Here is a 22,597-nt window from a genome sequence, read left to right as displayed (position 1 = left end):
TGGGCATTAGGAATACAATCAGGTTCAAAAGTTTGAATTAACAACAACCTGACTGTAACAATCTTTTAAAAATAAATAAATAAATAATAATAATAATAATAAATAAATAAAAAATAATAATAATAAAATTTTAGGTTAAGGTCAGACTATTGCACTTGACCAATCATACATCAGTGAATTTGGACTGGAATATTATTACTAAATATTACTGCAAAACGAACAGGACATTAATTAAGATGCATGACATCACGTTTAAAATGCATGACATCACGTTTATTATTATTATTATTATTATTATTATTATTATTAAATGTCCCATAAACAAGAGAGAATTAAAGTCAACCTAAATCTGCCAGAAGAAAATAAAGAAAAATATAATCAGTACTTTTATAACACAATGAATTTTTTTTAGTTTCAAGAGGTTTATATATATTGTATAATTTAAACTAACTTATATAAGAAAATTGGGTTGTGTGTCTGTATGACGTGAGGTCTGGCCAAAGTTTAATAACAAAAGAATCCATAATATAGCTGTATCTGAGGTTAGAACTATTATGAAGCTCATGCTTGCCCATTAATCACCTTCATCGCGAACAGTCGCGGTAGTTTAAAGGCAAAACTATACGCGCTAATAAGAACTCCAATGACACTGTGCATCTTAGCTCGTAGCTAAAGGACTAATAAATTACCTTTGCGAAGACAGTCCTACTGCAAAGAGACGACCTTAATAACTGCCTGAAGCCATGCTGCAACGGGCGCCGAAACATGATTTAGCTATACACTATATTGCAACTTTAGAGCAGCAAGGAGCAGGGTTTGTTTTCTGCTAACTGCCTCCACGTTGTATAACACCGCTCTCCTCCCGCCCACTTTCCCAACAATGTCAAGGAGATGTTCTGCCGTCAAACAGGCACGGCTAGAAAACGAGACGGCGTTTAAGCGTTCTGGTGCGCAGCCTCGCTACTGACTGCACGTGGGTATACTTTATTATCATTTAAGCCGGGGAAAGAAATAATTTAGTTTGTCTACGGTCAAAGCTTATAAAGTTTAAAAATATAATAATGCTTTATTTCAATAAAAATGTATAACACCTCTACAAAAACAATCAAACAAACAAAAGCTTACCTTATGTGTATCCGTTGATTCCACAAGCAGTCTTCTTCTAATCATGCCTTATAAAAAAGAAAGATCTATGACTTACTAAGTCTTGGCCACACATTAGTATGGTTTATTTAGATGAGTGGTGTCGCCAGTGGGGCTCCATACTGTTTACTGCTCTCTACACGTTGTAATTTCTGCTCTAAAATATGCTCTAAATCTTTTTTCTTTTATCCTCATGACAGAAAACAACTTTTCGTTTTGAAACAAAAAATACTTTCTGCACTTCGAAGCAGAAATTCAGTTTTCTTTCTCTGACATTTACTCATAGATAAAGCTATTGGAACTGATTGTCAGAGCTGAAAGTTAAATTAAGTAAATAACATATTTGCTTGCATATCCCTTGTTTGCAATAACACCAAACTGCATCGTTCGCCGTTTAATTTTCACAGCTCTTTTGTATTTTCACAAATTCTTTTAATTTTTGTTTATTTTGGAGGGGTTTGTCCCCTCTCTCCCCTCTTCAGGAGGTGAAATACATGCTCAGCTTGGTTATGGTATGCTGAGTGACTTGGCCTTTCTTAAAAATTCTACTTTTTTCTCTGATGAAGTCCTGTGTTGTATTTCGGTTCACTGTCTTGTTCAATCTCTGGTTGTTAATAGTACACCAGTAATTCCTATTTTTCAGAACCCTTCAGAATGTTTGAAATTTCAAAAGGCTCTGCCTAATGCTTGTGGTCTACTCGAGCAATTGTCCCTCTTTCCACAGTTTAACCTGGTTTGCTTTTCTTACATAGATAGAGAATTCTTATTGGTTAATAATTTTTTTAACAAGAGTTGTAGCCTTTACAGAATAAACCCAGGGCTCTAACTGAGAGTAAACATTTAGAACTATACATTTTTATGAGTCAATCTAACAGGGCACAACTGGGCAAAAAAAACCCCAAAAAAACCTGTCCTTTAAATGTTCCAATATTTTTTGTGTTTTTTTGTTTGAAAAATTGGTGCATTCCAACAAAATAGGCCAGGTTGATCTAAATTATCAGGAGATTTGTTTAAAACACGTTTTTAGAGTGAAGCAAAAACAATTGAATTGACCTTGTCTTTGCAGAACTTTTGAGGTTAACATGCAAACCCGATTCAAAAAAGTTGGGACACTGTACAAGTTGTAAATAAAAAAGTAATGCAATAATTTACAAATCTCATAAACATATATTTTATTCACAATAGAATATAGATAGCATATCAGATGTTGAAAGTGAGACATTTTGAAATGTCATGCCAAATATTGGCTCATTTTGGATTTCATGAGAGCTACACATTCCAAAAAAGTTGGAACAGGTAGCAATAAGAGGCTGGAAAAATTAAATGTACATATAAGGAACAGCTGGAGGACAAATTTGCAACTTATAAGGTCAATTGGCAACATGATTGGGTATAAAAAGAGCCTCTCAGAGTGGCAGTGTCTCTTGAAAGTCAAGATGGGCAGAGGGTCACCAATTCCCCCAATGCTGCAGTGAAAAATAGTGGAGCAAGATCAGAAAGGAGTTTCTCAGAGAAAAATTGCAAAGAGTTTAAAGTTATCATCATCTACAGCAGCGGTCACCAACCTTTTTTGCACCATGGACCGGTTTAATGTCAGACAATATTTTCACGGGTGGTGGGTTTATAAAACATATTAAAATGATACGACCATATATATATATATATATATATATATATATATATATATATATATATATATATATATATATACAGTGGGTACGGAAAGTATTCAGACCCCCTTACATTTTTCACTTTTTGTTATATTGCAGCCATTTGCTAAAATCATTTAAGTTCATTCTTCTTCCTCATGAATGTACACATAGCACCCCATACTGACAGAAAAACACAGAATTGTTGACCTTTTTGCAGATTTATTCAAAAAGAAAAACTGAAATATCACATGGTCCTAAGTATTCAGACCCTTTGCTGTGACACTCATATATTTAACTCAGGTGCTCTCCATTTCTTCTGATCATCCTTGAGATGGTTCTACACCTTCATTTGAGTCCAGAAATGTTTGATTATACTGATTGGACTTGATTAGGAAAGCCACACACCTGTTTATATAAGACCTTACAGATCACAATGCATATCAGAGCAAATGAGAATCATTAAGGTCAAAGGAACTGCCTGAAGAGCTCAGAGACAGAATTGTGGCAAGGCACAGATCTGGCCAAGGTTCCAAAAATTTTTTTGCTGCACTTAAGGTTTCTAAGAGCACAGTGGCCTCCATAATCCTCAAATGGAAGACGTTTGGGACGACCAGAACCATTCCTAGAGCTGGCCGACCGGCCAAACTGAGCTATCGGGGGAGAAGAGCCTTGGTGAGAGAGGTAAAGAAGAACCCAAAGATCACTGTGGCTGAGCTCCAGAGATGCAGTCGGGAGATGGGAGAGAGTTGTAGAAAGTCAACCATCACTGCAGCCCTTCACCAGTGGGGCTTTATAGCAGAGTGGCCCGACGGAAGCCTCTCCTCAGTGCAGGACACATGAAAACCCGCATGGAGTTCCCCAAGATGGTGAGAAATAAGATTCTCTGGTCTGATGAGACCAAGATAGAACTTTTTGGCCTTAATTCTAAGCGGTATGTGTGGAGAAAACCAGGCACTGCTCATCACCTGTCCAGTACAGTCTCAACAATGAAGCATGGTGGTGGCAGCATCATGCTGTGGGGGTGTTTTTCAGCTGCAGGGACAGGACGACTGATTGCAATCAAGGGAAAGATGAATGCGGCCAAGCACAGGGATATCCTGGATGAAAACCTTCTCCAGAGTGCTTTGGACCTCAGACTGGGCTGAAGGTTTACCTTCCAACAAGACAATGACCCTAAGCACACAGCTAAAATAACGATGTAGTGGCTTCACAACAACTCTGTGACTGTTCTTGAATGGCCCAGCCAGAGCAATGACTTAAACCCAATTGAGCATCTCTGGAGAGACCTAAAAATAGCTGTCCACCAACGTTTACCGTCCAACCTGACAGAACTGGAGAGGATCTGCAAGGAGGAATGGCAGAGGATCCCTGAATCCAGGTGTGAAAAACTTGTTGCATCTTTCCCAAAAAGACTCCTGTCTGTATTAGATCAAAAGGGGGCTTCTACTAAATACTGAGCAAAGGGTCTGAATACTTAGGACCATGTGATATTTCAGTTTTTCTTTTTTAATAAATCTGCAACAGTGTCAACAATTCTGTGTTTTTCTGTCAATATAGGGTGCTATGTGTACATTAATGAGGAAAAGAAATGAACCTAAATGATTTTAGCAAATGGCTGCAAAATAAAAAAGAGTGAAAAATTTAAGGGGGTCTGAATACTTTCCGTACCCACTGTATATATATAATGAAACCTTTCAGAATCAGATAATAACTAAAATGGAAATAATGTAAGTTATGTATTATTTTTGTGCGGCCCGGTAACAATTTTCCAACATGACAATGCCAGACTAAATACTGCATCAATTACAACATCATGGCTGTGTAGAAGAAGTATCCGGGCACTGAAATGGCCAGCCTGCAGTCCAGATCTTTCACCCATAGAAAACATTTGGCGCATCATAAAGAGGAAGATGCGACAAAGAAGACCTAAGACAGTTGAACAACTAGAAGCCTGTATTAGACAAGAATGGAACAACATTCCTATTCCTAAACCTGAGCAACTTGTCTCTTCAGTCCCCAGACGTTTGCAGACTGTTATAAAAAGAAGAGGGGATGCCACACAGTGGTAAACATGGCCTTGTCCCAACTCTCTTGAGATGTGTTGATGCCATGAAATTTAACTTATTTTTCCCTTAAAATTATACTATTTTCTCAGATTAAACATTTAATATGTCATCTATGTTGTATTCTGAATAAAATATTGAAATTTGAAACTTCCACATCATTGGATTCTGTTTTTATTCACAATTTGTTTAGTGTCCCAACTTTTTTGGAATCGGGTTTGTACTTAGGGTACGCTATTTTGACATTTTAAGCACTTCTCATATGGTCCACTGTAACTGAATATAGATTGAGCTTTATAAGGTGTGTAAGAAAGAAATGATGCAATCTAAAAAGGTTCTACTCATCCAAACTCGCAATTTTAGGCACAAGTCTAAGTAAAAGGTTAATGGTATATGTGATTTCACAGCTCCCAGGTAATTGAGTAAACAAAGGCATGCATCATTGCATTAACAAATTGTTCAAAGGTATCCAGGCATTGGGCCGTGCATCCAAAAATCACAAAATAAGTAATGCCCATTATGCATGAAATATTAAGAAAATAATACATGTCACCATCTCACTAAAGCACATGCATTGAAGGCATAAAAACAGTCAAGGTCTTTGAAGTTGGGATGTTTTCACAGCAGGGACTAGGTGAGGTAATGTTTTTGGTTTTCTGTGCACAAAAGACTGTTTATGGTAGGTGAGAGTCTCTTCCTTAGTACTGTGCGAATTTAACTGCCACAAGTCCCCCAGTTTTCATGTTTCAAATCCAGGAAGGAGAATGTCACTCTTATTGCCAATGAAATATTTGTCTAGCTTTCACTGCTGCTTCATTATGTGCAGAGGAAACATTGAGGAAATGGGAGGGGAGCAGGAAAGCATGTGGCTAGAATTATGGCTCGTTTCATGGGGTACGGTCCAAGGTCTTGGAGAAATGGTCATTCAGAGACTCCATAGAGAATGATTTTTAGTGAAAAGAATGCAGTTAAGGGAAATTTGTGAACGTTTTTGGGTGTTATTGCACCACAACAGGTACTGTTATACCAATAAAAAAAAAACTATGTCAGCTCTGCAAGTAAAAAATTGCAGAGCTAAATCTAGCCAGATGGACATGAACAGGTTATTTTAGTGCCCCTTACAGCAGTATATGTACCTAAAAATCCTTTCAATGTGTTGTGAATGCTGAATATTTTTTTTTTTTTTCAAGGCGTGAGTTATAAAAGTTTACATTTACGTCAATCCTATTTCCAAATAAACATACAATGGCCATAATTTTAGAATCCCATGTGTATATATGTGAATATGTGGAGGAATTATTCGGAGGAGGCAAAGGTTCCCCAAAGCTGCATGCTTTTTTTTCTTTTTCTTTCGGCTGCTCCTGTTAGGGGTCACCACAGCGGTGCTCTGTCATAATACCACCCTGTCCTGTATATTTTTTGCCTTTTTCAAATCAACCACCTGCATGTCTTCCCTCACCATATCCAAAAAACTCCTCCTTGTCCTTCCTCTTTTCCTCCCACCTGGCAGATCAATCCTTAGCAGTCTTCTCCCTATATACTCCATGTCCCTGCTTTGCACATTACCAAACAATCTTAATCTAGCCTTTCTTAACTTGTTTCCAAAATGTCCTACCTGTTCAGATCCTCTAATAAACTCATTTCTAATCCTGTCCATCCTCGTCACTTCCAATGAAAATCAAGGCAATTTTAACTCTGCCACCTCCAGCTCCTCCTCCTGTCTTTTACTCAATGCCACTGTCTCCAAACCATACAACATAGCAGGTCTCACCACAGTCCTATAAACTTTCCCGTTCACTCTTGCAGATACCTTTCTATGACAAATCACTCCTGCCACTCTTCTCCACTCACTCCACCCTGCCTGCACTCTTTTCTCTACTTCTCTAACACACTATCCATTACTTTACACTATTGACCTTAGGCACCTAAACTCCTCCACCTTCTCCACCTTTTTTCCCTGCAAACGCACCACTTCACTGCCCTCCCTCTTATTCACACACATGAACGCTGTCTTACTCCTACTGACCTTCCTTCCCCTTCTCTCCAGCGCATATACCTCCACTTCTCCAGGCTCTTCTGAACCTGCTCCCTACTCTCACCACAAATCACAATATTGTCTGCAACATCATAGTCCATGGGGACTCCTGTCTGACCTCGTTTATCAACCTGTCTATCACCGCTGAAAAGAGGAAAGGGCTCAGAGCCAATCCTTGATGCAATCCCACCTCCACCCTGAACCAGTCTGTCATTCCTACTGCAGACTTCACTGCTGTCACACTGTCCTAATGCATGTCCTGCACCACCCCTTATATACTTCTCTGCCACTGGCTCACTTAAATTTTTTTAGAAGTGCTTTTTTACACATTAAAAAACTCCTTTGCAACTCAAATGAAGTTGTCACTACCTAACATTTCACTGAAAGTTCATGCTCTAATTGTGTGTGTGTTTGTGTGTTACAAATGCCACCTTCTATGCTATTCTCTCTCATAGCAGTCACTGAAAGTACAAAAGCACATTGTCTTTCAAAAACACCTAGTCTTATAGCATTTTAGAGAGACACAGGCATGTTTCTTTTGTTTATATGCAACAAACTAAGCAATTTAATGGTACGAAGATTTGACCAAACAAATATATAAATGTACAAATGTAAAATTTTAAGTCTCCCTTAGAATGAACATCAACTCTTGGCATCAGTACAGTTTGTTTTTTTAAACATTCACCTGAAATAATTTGCCATGCATTTTTTGCTAGTTGGAAATTTTCTCCTGTCCTTGAGTTTATCCCAGAGCAGTTCAGTAGGCTTTAGGTCAGATAACTGGGCAGACCATTCCATTAGAGATAACACTTCAGCCAACTGTTTGTTCTGTAATTTGCTATCTCACGATGCTTGGACTTATACTTCAGGTCATTGTCTTGTTGTATCGTAAAGTTTGTTCAAATGAAATGCAGTCCAGATAGAATTAAGTGGTACTGGCATAGAATGTTAAGAATGAAATCCATATAGGTTAAGTATGGATTAACTCTCCAATTTTCCTTGCTCTTGGTGTGTTACACCCACGGTTAAATATGGAGGTGGAATCTTAAATGTTTGGGGTTGTTCTCTCCAAGAGCAGGGAAGATTGGAGAGTTAATCTATACTTAACCTTTTCAATTATTCAATTATATACCTGGAAAGAAGATGCTACCAAGATGCAGTGAAAGGAAAATGCTACCAGACTGCTGTCTCCTGGTCTTTATCTTAAGTAAGTTCTTCTGTTGGAGCAACAGTGTTATACATAGACTCATCCAAGTGAACTTTCCTCCACTTATTCACTGCTGTTCATATCTTGTGTGTTTTTGCCTTACCCATCTTGTTAGTTGTATATAAAAATACAAACCTACATGTGTCTCAAAAATAATAACAATAGTGAGGGTTGCCAGGTTTGCCAACAAGTTTCCTGCTTGTATGACAGCCCAACTAGGACAAAAATTATTTAAACCACCCCACCACAATCTTCCAATTTTAAATAAAGAATCTTATTTTTAATTGCAGACGCACTGTAAGTGCATTCTAGGAACAAAAGGAAGAAGATAGGAAACAAACAAAAACAAAAAATCTTTTACATTTAAACCAAAATATGTAAAACTAATACAGAAACTTAAATGTTAGTGTGTTGACAGCAATAAGTTATTGTCAGAACATTAAAAACTGAATTTTAACACATTACATGTTGCACCAACATAAAACAATTGTGGAAATAAGGAATCCTTCACCATATTAGTCTAATTTTGAAGTTGTTTAATCCCTAGTCTCTGTTTTACTGGTACATGGTTTTACTGGTACAAATGGGTTAATGTCTGGTGGTTGACTTGGCAAGTCTGAAACCTTCCACTGTTCCTCTATGAAGTCCTGTTTTGTGTTGGAAATTTAACTTGCTGCATAGTGATGCAGTCCTCTGTAAATGGTCAGACGAAATGCTTCTGTAAACTGTGGAATTCATTCTGCTGATTCCACTATGAGTTACACCATTAATAAAGGTTAGTGAGCCCCGTTCCAAAAGTAGCTATGCAAGCCCAAGCCATGCCACTACCTCTATGGTACTTGATTGATGAGCTAATATGTTCAAACATTATAAGCAAATCCTTTCTTCCTCTACAATTCGGCCTTTTCATACAGTGAGGTTAATATTTAGCTTGAGTGACTTATCATAGAATTTCTTTGAAAATTTCAGTCTGGCTTTCCAGTTTGTGCTGCTAAATAGTGTTTTGCATTTTGTGGTATTGTTATTTTTCTGTTTTTGAAGTCTTCATGAAATGGTAGATTGGTATACCTTCACCTTGTGGTGATGTCACTGACTACCGTTTTTTTTTTTCTACATTATGTTACTTTATTTAACTGCTGTTCCATGACTGGTTGTTAGAAAATACAGTAAGTAGATCTTTTTTCCTGACAATCCAACTTGTTCTCTTGGTTTCACCCAATTCTTGTGCAATGGCTCTGATTAATTCTTCCAGTTTTGTCAGTTTTAAAATAGCTTGCAATTAGATAGCTGCTCTGTCTAATGCCAGATATATATTGTAAGTTTTTAGGCTGTCCCTGACAAAAGTTGTCCAACATGAAAAAATCGTGGCAATTTCTTTGGTCCTGGCTTGTGAATATTGGTCCTACACCGACAGAGGTTAGATCGGCATTATTAAAATTGGTAAACATTTTCTGGCAGTGTCAGAAATTCAATATTACCAGCTGACAGCGTTTTTATTGCTACTTCCTAAATTGACTTCTTCTTTCGGCTTCTTCCATTAGGGGTCGCCACAGTGGATCATCCGTCTCCACCCCCCTGTCCTCTACATCTGACTCTTTCAACCCAACTACCTGCATGCCTTCCCTCACCTCATCCATAAACCTCCTCCTTGGCCTTCCTCTTTTTCGTCCTTTCTGGCGGCTCCATCCTCAGCATTCCCCTACGGATATACCCCATGTCCCTCCTCTGCACATGTCCAAACCATCTCAATCTTTCCTCCCTCACCTTGTCTGAAAAAACGCATTACATAATCTGTCCCTTTAATAAACTTATTTCTAATCTGGTCCATCCTCGTCACTCCAAACAAAATCCTCAACATCTTTAGCTCTGCTGCCTCTAGCTGAACCTCCTGTCTTTTAGTTAATGCCACTGTCTCATAACCACAGTCCCATCAACTTTCCTGTTCACTCTTGCAGATGTGCTCTTCCTCACTTCTTTCACAAATCACTCCTGCCACTCTTCTCCACCCACACCGTCCTGCCTGCACTCTTTTCTTCACTTCTCTAACACACACTCCTTGAGTGTTTAAAGGCTCTGGCATGGAGAAGCTGGTGCTGGATCTGTGATGATCACAAATGTTGAGCTATTTTATGAGTTGATCAGTAGCTCCTAGTTTTATAACCATAAAGACTGTATAAGACTGTAGAAAGAACATTACTTATAATCTTATACTCCAGTGCTCATGTTAGTTCTCTCTCTCCAGTGTTCTGTATTGTTGAAAGATTTATGATCAAACTCTTGATGTCACCCAAATGAGAATGGGTTCCCCTTTTGAGTCTGGTGCCTCTCAAGGTTTCTTCCTCATGAAATCAAAGGGAGTTTTTCCTTGCCACAGCCGTACATACATAAGTAATGCGTCTGTTGTGCTCTTCCTCTGCATGAAACCATATTGTTGCTCACAGATGGTCACCTCTTCTTTCAGCCTGGCTTCCACTACTCTTTCCTATAACTTCATGGTGTGACTGATCAACTTTATTCCCCTGTAGTTACTGCAGGTCTGCACATCTTCCTTAGTCTTAAAGATCGGTACCAGCACACTTCTTCTCCATTCCTCAGACATCCCCTCACCTTGTACAATCTTGTTGAACAACCTGGTTAAAAACTCCACTGCCATCTCTCCTAAACATCTCCATGCTTCTATCGGTATGTCATCTGGTACAACCGACTTTTTAGTCTTCATCCTCTTAATCGCTGCTCTCACTTCCCTACTAATCCTATCCACTTCCTGCTTCACCATCTCCACACCATCCAACCTTTGCTCTCTCTCATTTTCCTTGTTCATCAGCTGTTCAAAATACTCCCTCCATCTTCTCAACGCACTTTCCTCACTAGTCAACACATTTCCATCTCCATCCTTTATTGCTTTAACTTGCAGCACATCCTTCCCAGCTCGGTCCCTCTGCCTGGCCAATTGGTACAAATCCGTTTCTTCTTCCTTAATGTCCAACTTCTCATATAGCTCCTCATATGACTTTTCCTTGGATTTTCGCCACATCCCTCTTTACCTGCTGCCGCATCTCCTTGTACTCCTGCCTACTTTTTTCATCACTCTGTGGATCCCAATTACGTTCCACCACCACGTCTCTTTGTCTTCCAGATGTCCAGATGTCACACCAAGTACTGTCTCCCTTATCACTTCTGCAATAGTTGCCCAATCATCCAGCACCTTCTCACCACCACTGAGCCCCTGTCTGACCTTCTCCCTGAATCTCACACTATAGTCTTCCTCCTTCGGTTTCCACCATCTTATTCTTCTTTGAGTCCTCACTTTCCTCCTCGTCTTCTTCACCTCCAAAACCATCCTACAGACCACCATCCGATGCTGTCTAGCTACACTGTCCCCTCCCAACACCTTACAGTCTCCAATCCCCTTCAGGTTGCATCTCCTACAAAGAACATTTTCCACTTGTATGCACCTTTCTCCACTCTTATACGTCACCCTATGATCCTTCTCCCTTTTAAAATTATTATTTACCACTGCCATCTTCATCCTTTTAGCAAAATATACCACCATCTGCTCTTCCACATTCCTCTCCTTAAAGCCATACGTACCCATCATCTCCTTATCACCTCTGTGCCATTCACCTAAATGCCCATTTTAATCTACCCCAATTACCAATCTTTCATTCCTAGTTACACCTTTTACCACTTCATCTAACTCACTCCAGAGCTACCTCTTTCCCTTTACCAGTCATAGTAAGAAAATATTTAAAATACCCACCCTAACCTCCACTCTCCTACCCTTCTCCTTTCCCTGCTGTCTTTGTAGACGCCTTCCTCCTCTGTCCTCCTTCGGACAACAGTGGCCCAATTTTCACCGGTACCCTGTTAGCTAACAATACCTTGTTGGTCGTTGGTAACCCAGGCCTCGACCGATCGGGATGAATTTCTCTTTCGTCATCCGCATATTTGATTTGGCACGTTTTACGCTGGATGCCCATCCTACTCAACTCTCCCCATTTATCCGGGCTTGTAACCGACACTAAGAGTGCACTTGCTTGTGCAACCCTAAAGGCTTGGTTACTTCATAATTTTACTGATGAGCGAATAAAAATGCAACATGAAATGATGTATTGTGTCGCTAAGACCATATAAGTTGTGGAGTTGTGGCAGCAGAGGTCTTGCTTGTACAACATGCACTGATATAGTCACCATGTCAAGAAAAATACTTCACAGTAATTCTTTTACGTCATACTTCTACTTTTTGTTAGCCCACAGAGTTAAAGTTACAATTATCAAAGGACGATTTTTCTTTAATTTCTTTACCACTAGTGCATGCTGATGATGTTTTACAAGAAAAGCACATGCTGATGACCTTTTATCCTACTATACTAACTTGCATCATAATCTATAGTTCAATAGATTTCATCATCATACAGTCTACCTACATGTTGCACAGTGGGATTTATATTGACCTTATTATGTTACTGAAATCACACAGGCTGTAGAAGGCATATAGCCATCACCCAAGGCTCAAAGCATGGCATTCAGTGCTTTTCACTATTTAAACAATTAATTAAACAGGGCACACCTAGGCAAAAAGAAACACCTCTCAGCCACATGGTCGTGGTAGTATTGATCACTTGAAAAATAGATGGGTACAAACAAAAGGTGCTATGTTCTAAATTAACTCATTCAATCAATCTCAAAGCAAAATGTTCTCATGGTTTTCAACAAACACAATTTTATATATATATATATATATATATATATATATATATATATATATATATATATATATATATATATATATATATATATATATATATAAAATATTGTACAATTAAATAGCTCTCAATTGGCTAAAGCAAGTGGGAATCATGGATGTGCATAAATACTGAGGCAGCTTACCCTTACCTTTTGTCTTTGCCCTCTGCAGGACCCTCAGAAACACAATATCTTTTTACTATGCAAGCACTCGGAGGCTGCACAATTCAGTGACTCCTTGTTTAGCCATGATTTTTATTGCCACCGCATGGTTTTAATTGAGTGTCCCAATTGACTATTTAAGATGGTTTTTAAACGTAACACTAACACAACCCAAACTGACGACCTTTTTATTTTATTTTTTTACCAGTTCTATGGAGTATAGTTTGAAAGTCATAGTTTGTTTAAATGATTTAGGCACACAGCACGTGCTGATGAACGAATCACTGAGGAAATCACTGAAATTATTGATATTGGAGTTCTAATATCATTATCATGTTATTTTCTAAATAGTTCATTAAATTGTCTGCCTTAATACTTAATATTTTGTACATACTCTAAACTTTTATACTATTTGGAATGAATGATTGCTATTCAATCTATAGATAAATAATGTTACAATTGTATCCCATAAAGTCCATGCAACTCCACAGAGTCCACTTTTTAACAAATAAAGATTTTGATAATAAAACACAATGTGTGAGTAAACAGTGGATGTGGGGTAGTAAAATCTTACTGGAGAGGGGCATTCCAATTGCGAGACTCAGAGGGCATGACATGTAAATTAAATATTATAGTGGCATGATTGGAATCTTGCCACAGGCTTAATAGCAGAAAAAACACATCCTTCACTTTTTTGTATGAATCCATTGTCTGACTGGTATTTCCTACATTACATAACTGTTCTGAGAGGGGTTTTTTTTGAGAACCAAGACTTAGTCTAATCAGCTTAGACAAACATAATGTAATAATAAGCACTTTAATATGCTTTAAATAATATTTATAATCACCAAGCTTTAACTCTGCTTTATTCCTTTCACAACATCTCAATTGCATGCCACTCAATATTAAATTATAAATAGTAAAGGGATTTATTTTCCCAATTCTTTCTATTCTATGAGTGCTTGGAGAATTGACTATAGTTGCCCTCATTGTGGTTAGTGTTTCCCTGCAGAGAAAAAATGAGAGGAAGGGAAAAGGTGTTATGAATGCAACTGTAAGAATTTATTGGCCTGTGGGTGGCACACTCATCACTAACATAATCATTAAAAAATTCAGTTGATAGGTTAAAAAGCATTAGGGGACAATGACATCACAGCACAGTTAAAAGGTGTTGGGTAACACATGCTGATTGTTGGGTTTGGAAAGGGCTGATTGCTGATAGGTAGCGAACACTTTCATGTTGACAGGATATAATGTAAGTTTCCTGTTGCCAGGTTTTTCCCATTAAAAAGATCACATACATGCCATTCCTTGAATCTAGTATTAGGAAAAACATACAAGTCATATAATAAAACAAAACTTTCTTTCATTACCATGGGCATGTTAGTTAATCAAGATAAACACACCTGAACATTTAAGCTTTATTCCATGATTTTTTCTCTAGCAATGAATAAATCTACACTGGTACGCAAGATTACAACCTTAAAAAAAAATTTTACTCTTGAATTCTACAAAGCAAACCTGGAAAGTGCTAATTTAAGTATTTCAGGAAGAAGTAGGTCTTCAATCGTTGCTTGAAGATAGCCAGGGACTCCGCTGTATGGACATCTAGGGGAAGTTCATTTCACCGCGGTGCCAGAACAGAGAAGAGCCTTGAGGTGTGGAAGACCCTTGAAGTATAGAAGATCATCCTTGAAGTATAAGAAGAGCCTTGAAGTATAGAAGAGCCTTAAAATATAGACTGATGATGATTAAGTGCTTACTAAAGATGATTAGGGGCTTAGAGTTAAAAAAAAATCTTGATATTTCTTTGTAGCGCAGCTAGCATTAACACATATACAGCACCCTCAACAATTATTGGCACCCCTGCTAAAGATGTGTTCTTATGCTTCTAATATATCCATTTTTTAAAACAATATAGAACCACAATGCAAAAAAAAAGGAAAAGCCAACCATTAATTGAAGTACAATTATTCCGTGTTAAAAAATCCCACATTAAGAAATATTGTTTTTTACATGACATGTTGTGTGCTAAATCTATTGCCACCTTTGATGTTAATACTTCATACAACTTCCTTTTGCCAACAATCTCCTACTATAACATTTCACCAAATTGGAGAATACAGAGAGAGGGATCTTTGACCGTTCCTCTTCGCACATTCTTTCTAGGTCATCCAGAGTTCTGGGTCCTCTCTTATGCACTCTCTTCTTCAGCTCACTCCACACGTTTTGAATTGTGTTAAGGTCTGGGGACTGAGATGGCCAAGGGAGGAGCTTGATTTTGTGTCTGCTGAAACATTTTTGTGTAGATTTTGCCACGTTTTGGGTGATTATCCTGCTGAAAGACACGATGACCCATCTACAGCTTTCTGATGGAGGCCATCAGGTTTTTATTTAAAAGAGTTCATGATGCCATGCCACCCTAACAAGGTTCCCAGGCCCTTTGGAAGAGAAACAGCATCACAGATCCTCCACCATATTTTACAGTGGGCATAAAGTGCTTTTCCACATACTCATCTTTTGTTTAATGCCAGACAGTGTTTTTTGCCAAAAAGCTCTAGCTTAGTCTCATCGACCAAATGGTCCCAGTTGAAGTCCCAGTACTGCTTAGCAATCTCCAAATGCTTACATTTGTGATTGTAGGTGAGAAAACGTCTTAACGATTCCTCTGACTGTAGATATGGGCAAGTTTAGGCGAGTGGCTATTTTCTAAAAGCCATTGCCTGACTTATAAAGGACAACAAACATCTTCCTTACTTGAATGGGGTATTCTCTTGTCTTTCCCATGTTGAAAAGTGGATAAGAGAAATAGGCCTCTGTGTCACGTAATATTTATACCAAAGGAAAACGGGAAGTCATGGATTATTAAATAAAAGTTTCTAGATACTCTGATCAACTTTAAAAACTAAAGGGTTTAAAATAAAGGTTAGATTTTTCTACAATTTTCAGTGAGAATATATATAATATATATATATATATATATATATATATATATATATATATATATATATATATATATATATATATATATATATATATATAATTTATTAGAAGCTTAAGAACACATCTTAACCAGGGGTGCCAATAATTGTGGAGGGTGCTGTAATTGTGGACTGATAGATTATTACATAATCAGTATCACTATATAAGATAAATAGTAATATTGTAATGCACTTGTACTAGTATTAGCAGGCAGAGTGACATGCTCCACAGGGCAGTCAGACAGAGTGACGTCCTCAGCAGGGCAAGCAAGGCAAGCAGGAAGAGTGACTTCTTTAGCAGGGTAGGCAAGCAGAGCAACGTCCTGGGCAATGCAGGCAGGCAGCACAACATCTTCAGCTGAGCAGGCATGACAGGCAGAGCAACATCTTTATCAGGGCAGAAATGCAGAGCAATGTCCTGCGCAGGGTAGGCCAGAAAGAAATTTGTCCTCTGCAAGGAAGTCCTGTGGCTCCTGGCATAAACAAGACATATGACAGCTTCTCTAATGTTTCTCTATTCACTGATCTTGGTATCAGCAGAATGAGGTCATCAGAATTTCAATAACTACCAACACCAACTCCACTGTGAAGAAGGCCAAACAATTACTTAAGTCCTGAGGAGGTTAAAGAGAGCCAGCCTCCCACCACCCATACTTACCACCTTCTACAGAGGAAATGCAGAGAGCATCCTGGCCAGCTACATCATTGTGTGGTTCGGAAACTGCAAAACCTCAGGGCGCAAGACCCTACAGCGAATAGAAAGAGCTGAGAGGATCATAGGGGTTTTCCTCCCATCTATTCAGGACATATTTAATACACGCCGCATATGCACAGCCTCTAACATTGTGAAGGATCCCTCTCGCCCATCCTACATTATGTCCTACACCTACATAAAGCTATGGCTACATGCCACAGGTTAATGAATACCATTTCTGGGGATGTTTCAAAATTGGTAATCATCCATGACTAATATTCTAAATGAATCTGTAGCTTGGGTTAAAAAGGAAAGCTAACATTTGTTCCAACCATCGGCAAACACTCTTCTGTATTTACTCAAGATTTGTATCTATTGTTTCCATTATAGTAGTGGGATATTTTAGCTCTGCAAGCACATTTATTCCAGTTTATTTCTCTCCATTGTACTTCACAATTTCTTCTTTGCTCAACTCAATGTTTTCATGGTTCTCTGTGCAGCCCCTCTTACAAGTGTAAACCTTTTTTCCTATACATCTCCATCTGGTTTCTATTGGTGGAACAGAGTTCAGGATGGAGTTGTTGGCTGTTGGCCCACTGAATTCATATGTGAGAAACTTCAGACACCCTATCAATACAAAAATGTGGTGTACTTTATTATACTAGTATAGTATGTCTAGTTAGAATGTACTACTTTATAATCTACTGCATCTTTTTACTTAATTTACTTAATTTTACATTTATATAAAAATATGGATAATAATATGGATAATATGGATATTCATGTCCTTTACAAAATATAGACACTATTATTGATATCAACATATCAATTTTTTTTAGGGAGCTGTATTAAGTCAGGAACCCAGTCTGACAGTTTCCTGTAATCACAGTATGTCTCCAGTTAATTTTTGTTTAAGGCTTATACATTTTCTAATGCTATTCATGGACACAAAAGAGATCATAAAAAAACATAACATGCTGAAAAAGGTTTGGTAATGCAGACTTGTTTCTTTGCATGAATGTCTTTGCAAACAAAAAGAAATCAATTAGGGAACGCAGATTTTAGTTCAATGATTGCCCCATACAATAGCATTAGCCATGGGAGTAGACGTTTGCATGCCATTTTCTGTTTATCTAAACACACAAGCCCCCTCTGGAGGTCCTAAATGATATTGTAGCATCTTGACCCAAATGGTAGGTAATAGCCTGGGGAGCTGAATGGCTGCATCATGCTGCTGACCCAAATTTCTGTATCAAATCAAATGCAGCAATACCTTATCTTATGCTTGCAGCCTCTAGAATAGAGTTATATAGTTAGTTTTCCAAAGATCTAACAACATTTTTAGGGCCTATAACCTTGGTGAAGGTAACTCCACAAAATGATCCAGAGGCCTTCGACATGCTATTGTAGTGTTGGCTTGGCCAAGGCCGCAATGAGCTATCCATTTACTTTCACTTATTCCTTTGGTATTACAGCTGGATCTTCATCTTGCATTCAGCACCAGATTGGCTGAAAACCGTTACAGCAAATAATCAATAAACTAAAAATTTGGGGAAGACAAGTAAGCTTCCAACTTGCTGCCAGGCAAATGACTCCGAGAAAAAAAAAAAAAAACATTAATCAATCGAGACTGTGACAGAATGCATAAAAGAAAGTAAGTTTCGGTTGGAATAATATTATATGGTACATTTACAGCATTTGGCAGATGCAAGCTGTGGGGTTTGGTTTCCTCGCTCAGGGACCCATGGGTGACAGCTTGGTGTAGCTGGGATTTTAGCTCATTAACTCCATATCCAAAGTCTAATGCCTTAACTACTAAGCTACCATCTCCCAACACCACCCTCCCAGTAGAGAATCAGTTGTTTCTTGGGCAATGCCAAAGAAACATGGAATGCTTTAAATAATGTAAAATGTAAAAAGTTACAGTTGTGTTATTTCTGGCAGCAATCATAATTATTGTAATCTTGTGTGTAGTGCTGGTGACTCATTTCTGCTTAAAGAAACGTAGATAGAAGCTTGACTAGCAAAGATAAATGTAGACAAATGCTTAAGATGCCAAAAAGCTATGTTCTTCAAATTAAGTCAGTTTTTACAATATCGTTTCAATATAAATTTACTAAACATTAAGTCCCCAATAACGGATCATACTTTATTTGTGGTAGCAGCTAGACTCCCTCTACAGTGCAGCCAGCACTGCACAGCACAGCACTTCAAGGTATAGCCAAACTAGGCGGTTGCCTAAGGCGCATGCAGCTGGGGGTAGCGCCAGTGAGCGGGCCCCTGCCCCACCCCCCTCATTTTTATTATTTAAAATAACCCTTATCAAACTCGTTTAAATCCTTACACTTGGCCATTTGTCCTGCTTTTACCACATCACTTACAGGTGCCATGATGACCAGATAATCAGTGTTATTCACTTCACCTGTCAGTGGTTATAAAATTATGCCTGATCAGTGTATCTTCACATACTTGAATCCTTGAATTTTCACTGATTATTAAAGTTGTTGAAACTTTTTTAAAGAAGGTTGCAAATGATTTGTATGGTTTTGTGGTGGAGCATTGTGGTGGGCAGGCAGACCCAGGAGGTGGGTTAGAACGGGGGGTAGGATTAGGGTGCCTAGGGTGCCAAAAGAGCTAGACATGCCCCTGTTTGCAGCAGTTAAAATAAACTTTAAATTCCACAATATCAAACTTTCACCACATTTGTATTTTATATAATAAAGGCAATTTGTGCACTGTTAAACATTAAAGTTCTGTTTTAATATACATATTCTATGTATATAACTCATGAACTAATTCATGTAGAGAAAAATCAACTTGTTCCTGCAATACCTTAAAGAGGTATCTTGGGATGTAATTGCAACAATATAATATTTTAACCACAAATAAAATGTCAATAATGTGAATATAGATTAACATTTTAATAGATTATTTAAAAAAATTACAGATTTTGTTGTATTTGAAGTTTGTTAGCTAAATTCTTGTCTATGGTATTACAACAATTATGCCTCTAAAAATCTTTTTTAAATAGGAATTCTATTTGGACTACTTCCTGTGTAAAAGTGTTCGCAGGTGATGGTTAATTTAGGAGTTGAGTGGTGAGTTAAATCTTTCTTATTTATTTTCATAAATTTGGCAAAATCTCTTTGTTAAATAAAATTTTATTCATATTTCCAAAATGTAATTTAATATAAATCTTGTATTCTTGCTTATTTGTCTGGTGTATTTTAATAAAAACCATTAACTTTGCCTTAGGACATTCATAATCATATAATATTAAGACTTGTCAGATATGGCCAGATTAACTGTTGTTCCAAGGACCCAGTTCAAAGTGCATTGTATCTTAAAATAGGTGTGTATGTGTATTTAGAACAAATTATAATTCCACTTTAAATACTGTTTACACCAGTGAGTTGATGTGCACCAGTATTTAATAAAAAATAAAATAAAAAGGTCATTAAGCTTTCATTTAACTGGATAATAAATTTTTAACAAAGTTTATATACATAACATAAAACATAATAATGGCGTGGCAACTTCTTTGCCACTCCAATCAAAGAATGACCCAAATATGAAATTATCCAGAATTATTCCAGTATCTAAAAATCCAAAAATTGTCAGCAGTACTAACGACTGCTCTGACTAATATTTTGTGTATGTGTATAGAAAGAATTTAGATAATCAATTTCATGCATTGGCTGTTTTATCTGATACCCATTTCATATAATGCTTATAAATGTAGCTAAAGCACTGGAGATGCAATTTTTTAGAATAATGTTGAGGCATATGCAAATGTTTTACGATTGTATTTACTAGAGTTTTTTTTGGTTTTTTTTATGCTAACGGCATGGGGATCACTACAAATATGCTGATAGCATGGAGTTGGTAGGTCTACTGGAAAATATTTAGTGTTCAAATATCTCTTATATTGTTAATATAAGAAAATCAAATACAGCTATCGGAGTTAAATGTATTTTCTAACAGGCTGAAAAGTCAGCAGATCTTGACAGATCCTTCACATCCCTTTTTTAGTAAATTCAATACGTTTTCCTATGTAAGGGTAGCTATATAGCATATTTTTGGATTTTTTTTTTCAATGATATTGCTTGGATAAATTCATTATTTAGTTTTTAATAGCAACAATTCATTCAATGCACTTATTATTTATTTACCTTTATATTGTGCAGTCTTTTCTATATCTAACTAATAAATGACTTAAAAATAAGGATTTTGTAAAATATATTTATTTTTGCCTATTTGCTTATTAAAGCTTCTTCATTTATAGTGTTTGTTCTTAAGTTCTATGTTTGAACTACTAAATCAAGTCTTTATAAGGGGTGTATGAAAATATTGTGTGTTTTTCACTGTAGATATTGTGAAGCTACAATCATTTAATCAATCAATTAAATTAATTAATATATGAATTTGTTTTGAAGAAAGACTGTGTTTAGGTCATACACTATTTGTTTATCAGTAGTATGTCCTGTTCATATAACATGAAGTAATTTCTATTCTGTGCACAGTGCTTATTATGTTTATAACAGCTGTGTATTGAAGTATCCTTCGAATCAAAAAAAGGCAATATTTAAGGTTTTTCTATATAAATTCTTTTCCACATAAATAAAAAAATGCATGCATTTTTTTCTACATATTCTTATATTGAAACATTTTGGGCTAGTTTATCTGATGCTCATATTTTTTGGTCCTAAATATATATGGATTTATATTTTATTAACAAAAAAACATTGATGAAATTCTGATCTATTTATCTTTGGACTTCAAAACCAAATTTCTTTATTGTGTAGCAAATACTTGCTGTTGTTCTTGTGATACTTGGCTTTCCTCAATTATGCTTATTTCAGTGATGGTCCAAAAAAAATGTAATAAATAACATATGTTTTGATTTCCAGAAATGTAAATTTACTAATGAAGTGCTGTATTTAGAGTTGAGTTATACATGCATAGAGGTGTTAAAAGTGAAATTGGTCAAATTGATATTGAGATCAAACGTACTTTGTTGCACAGAACTAGTGAAGTTAAAAGAAAAAAAAATCTGTTATACCTTTTTTCTGACCTTGTTATTAAGGTGCTATGCAATAGAAATTAAATCCATTCCACATCTTTATCATAATCAATCTTAACATATTCTCAATGTAATAGACGTTTTACATACTACCCAGTTGTATTTTTTCAAATTAGTTTAGTGAGATTAGAAGATTTAGTGGCTTCATTCCATTCCAGAAAGATAAAAAAAAAGTTCTTACAGTGTTCTTTAAGGAGCATTTCATTAAAATGCCTGTATGATTTTCCAGGAAGATTTTCTTTTAATTATGATAGAGAATGATAATTGAAAAATGTAATCAATGTACAAGTTAAACAGTTGTAAATGTAATGTTTTAATAAAAAATATGAATCTTTTGAAACCCCAGCCATGTGCTATATGGCGCAGCAATTCTATAAATAAAAATTACTGTTTGTACAGAGATTTTGTACAGAAATACTGGAAATCTGAATTTATTCTAAGCTATTGTTTAGGTCAGTCTACTGGAACATACCACTAAAAATAAGTAGTGTATTCTTTTGCATTAAACAAACATATATTTAACATATTAAATGGATTTCCCAGGAACATGTCAAGCATCTTATATATATATATATATATATATATATATATATATATATATATATATATATATATATATATATATATATATATATATATATACACACACACACACACTCACTCACCGGCCACTTTATTAGGTACATCTGTCCAACTGCTCGTTAACGCAAATTTCTAATCAGCCAATCACATGGCAGCAACTCAATGCATTTAGGCATGTAGACATGGTCAAGACGATCTGCTGCAGTTCAAACTGAGCGTCAGAATGGGGAAGAAAGACGATTTAAGTGA

General features: G+C 36.7%; 2 protein-coding genes across 2 annotated transcripts in view; both read right to left on the bottom strand.

The window, feature by feature from the left end:
- Positions 1 to 927, bottom strand: part of uqcc1 (ubiquinol-cytochrome c reductase complex assembly factor 1) — a 29,256-nt gene extending 28,329 nt beyond the window's left edge. Inside the window, exon 1 of the mRNA XM_083534387.1 lies at positions 690 to 927. Within this exon, the coding sequence (XP_083390513.1) occupies positions 690 to 767 (78 nt within the window). The 5' untranslated portion in view covers positions 768 to 927. The remainder of the gene's footprint in view (positions 1 to 689) is intronic.
- Positions 1 to 22,597, bottom strand: part of LOC310722064 (oxidative stress-responsive serine-rich protein 1-like) — a 190,834-nt gene that overhangs the window by 112,196 nt on the left and 56,041 nt on the right. The gene's annotated exons all lie outside the window — the stretch shown is intronic.

This window comes from Silurus aristotelis (assembly GCF_946808225.1).
Source record: "Silurus aristotelis genome assembly, chromosome: 2".
Taxonomy (NCBI): Eukaryota; Metazoa; Chordata; class Actinopteri; order Siluriformes; family Siluridae; genus Silurus; species Silurus aristotelis.
This window is presented reverse-complemented; position numbering and strand designations above follow the sequence as displayed.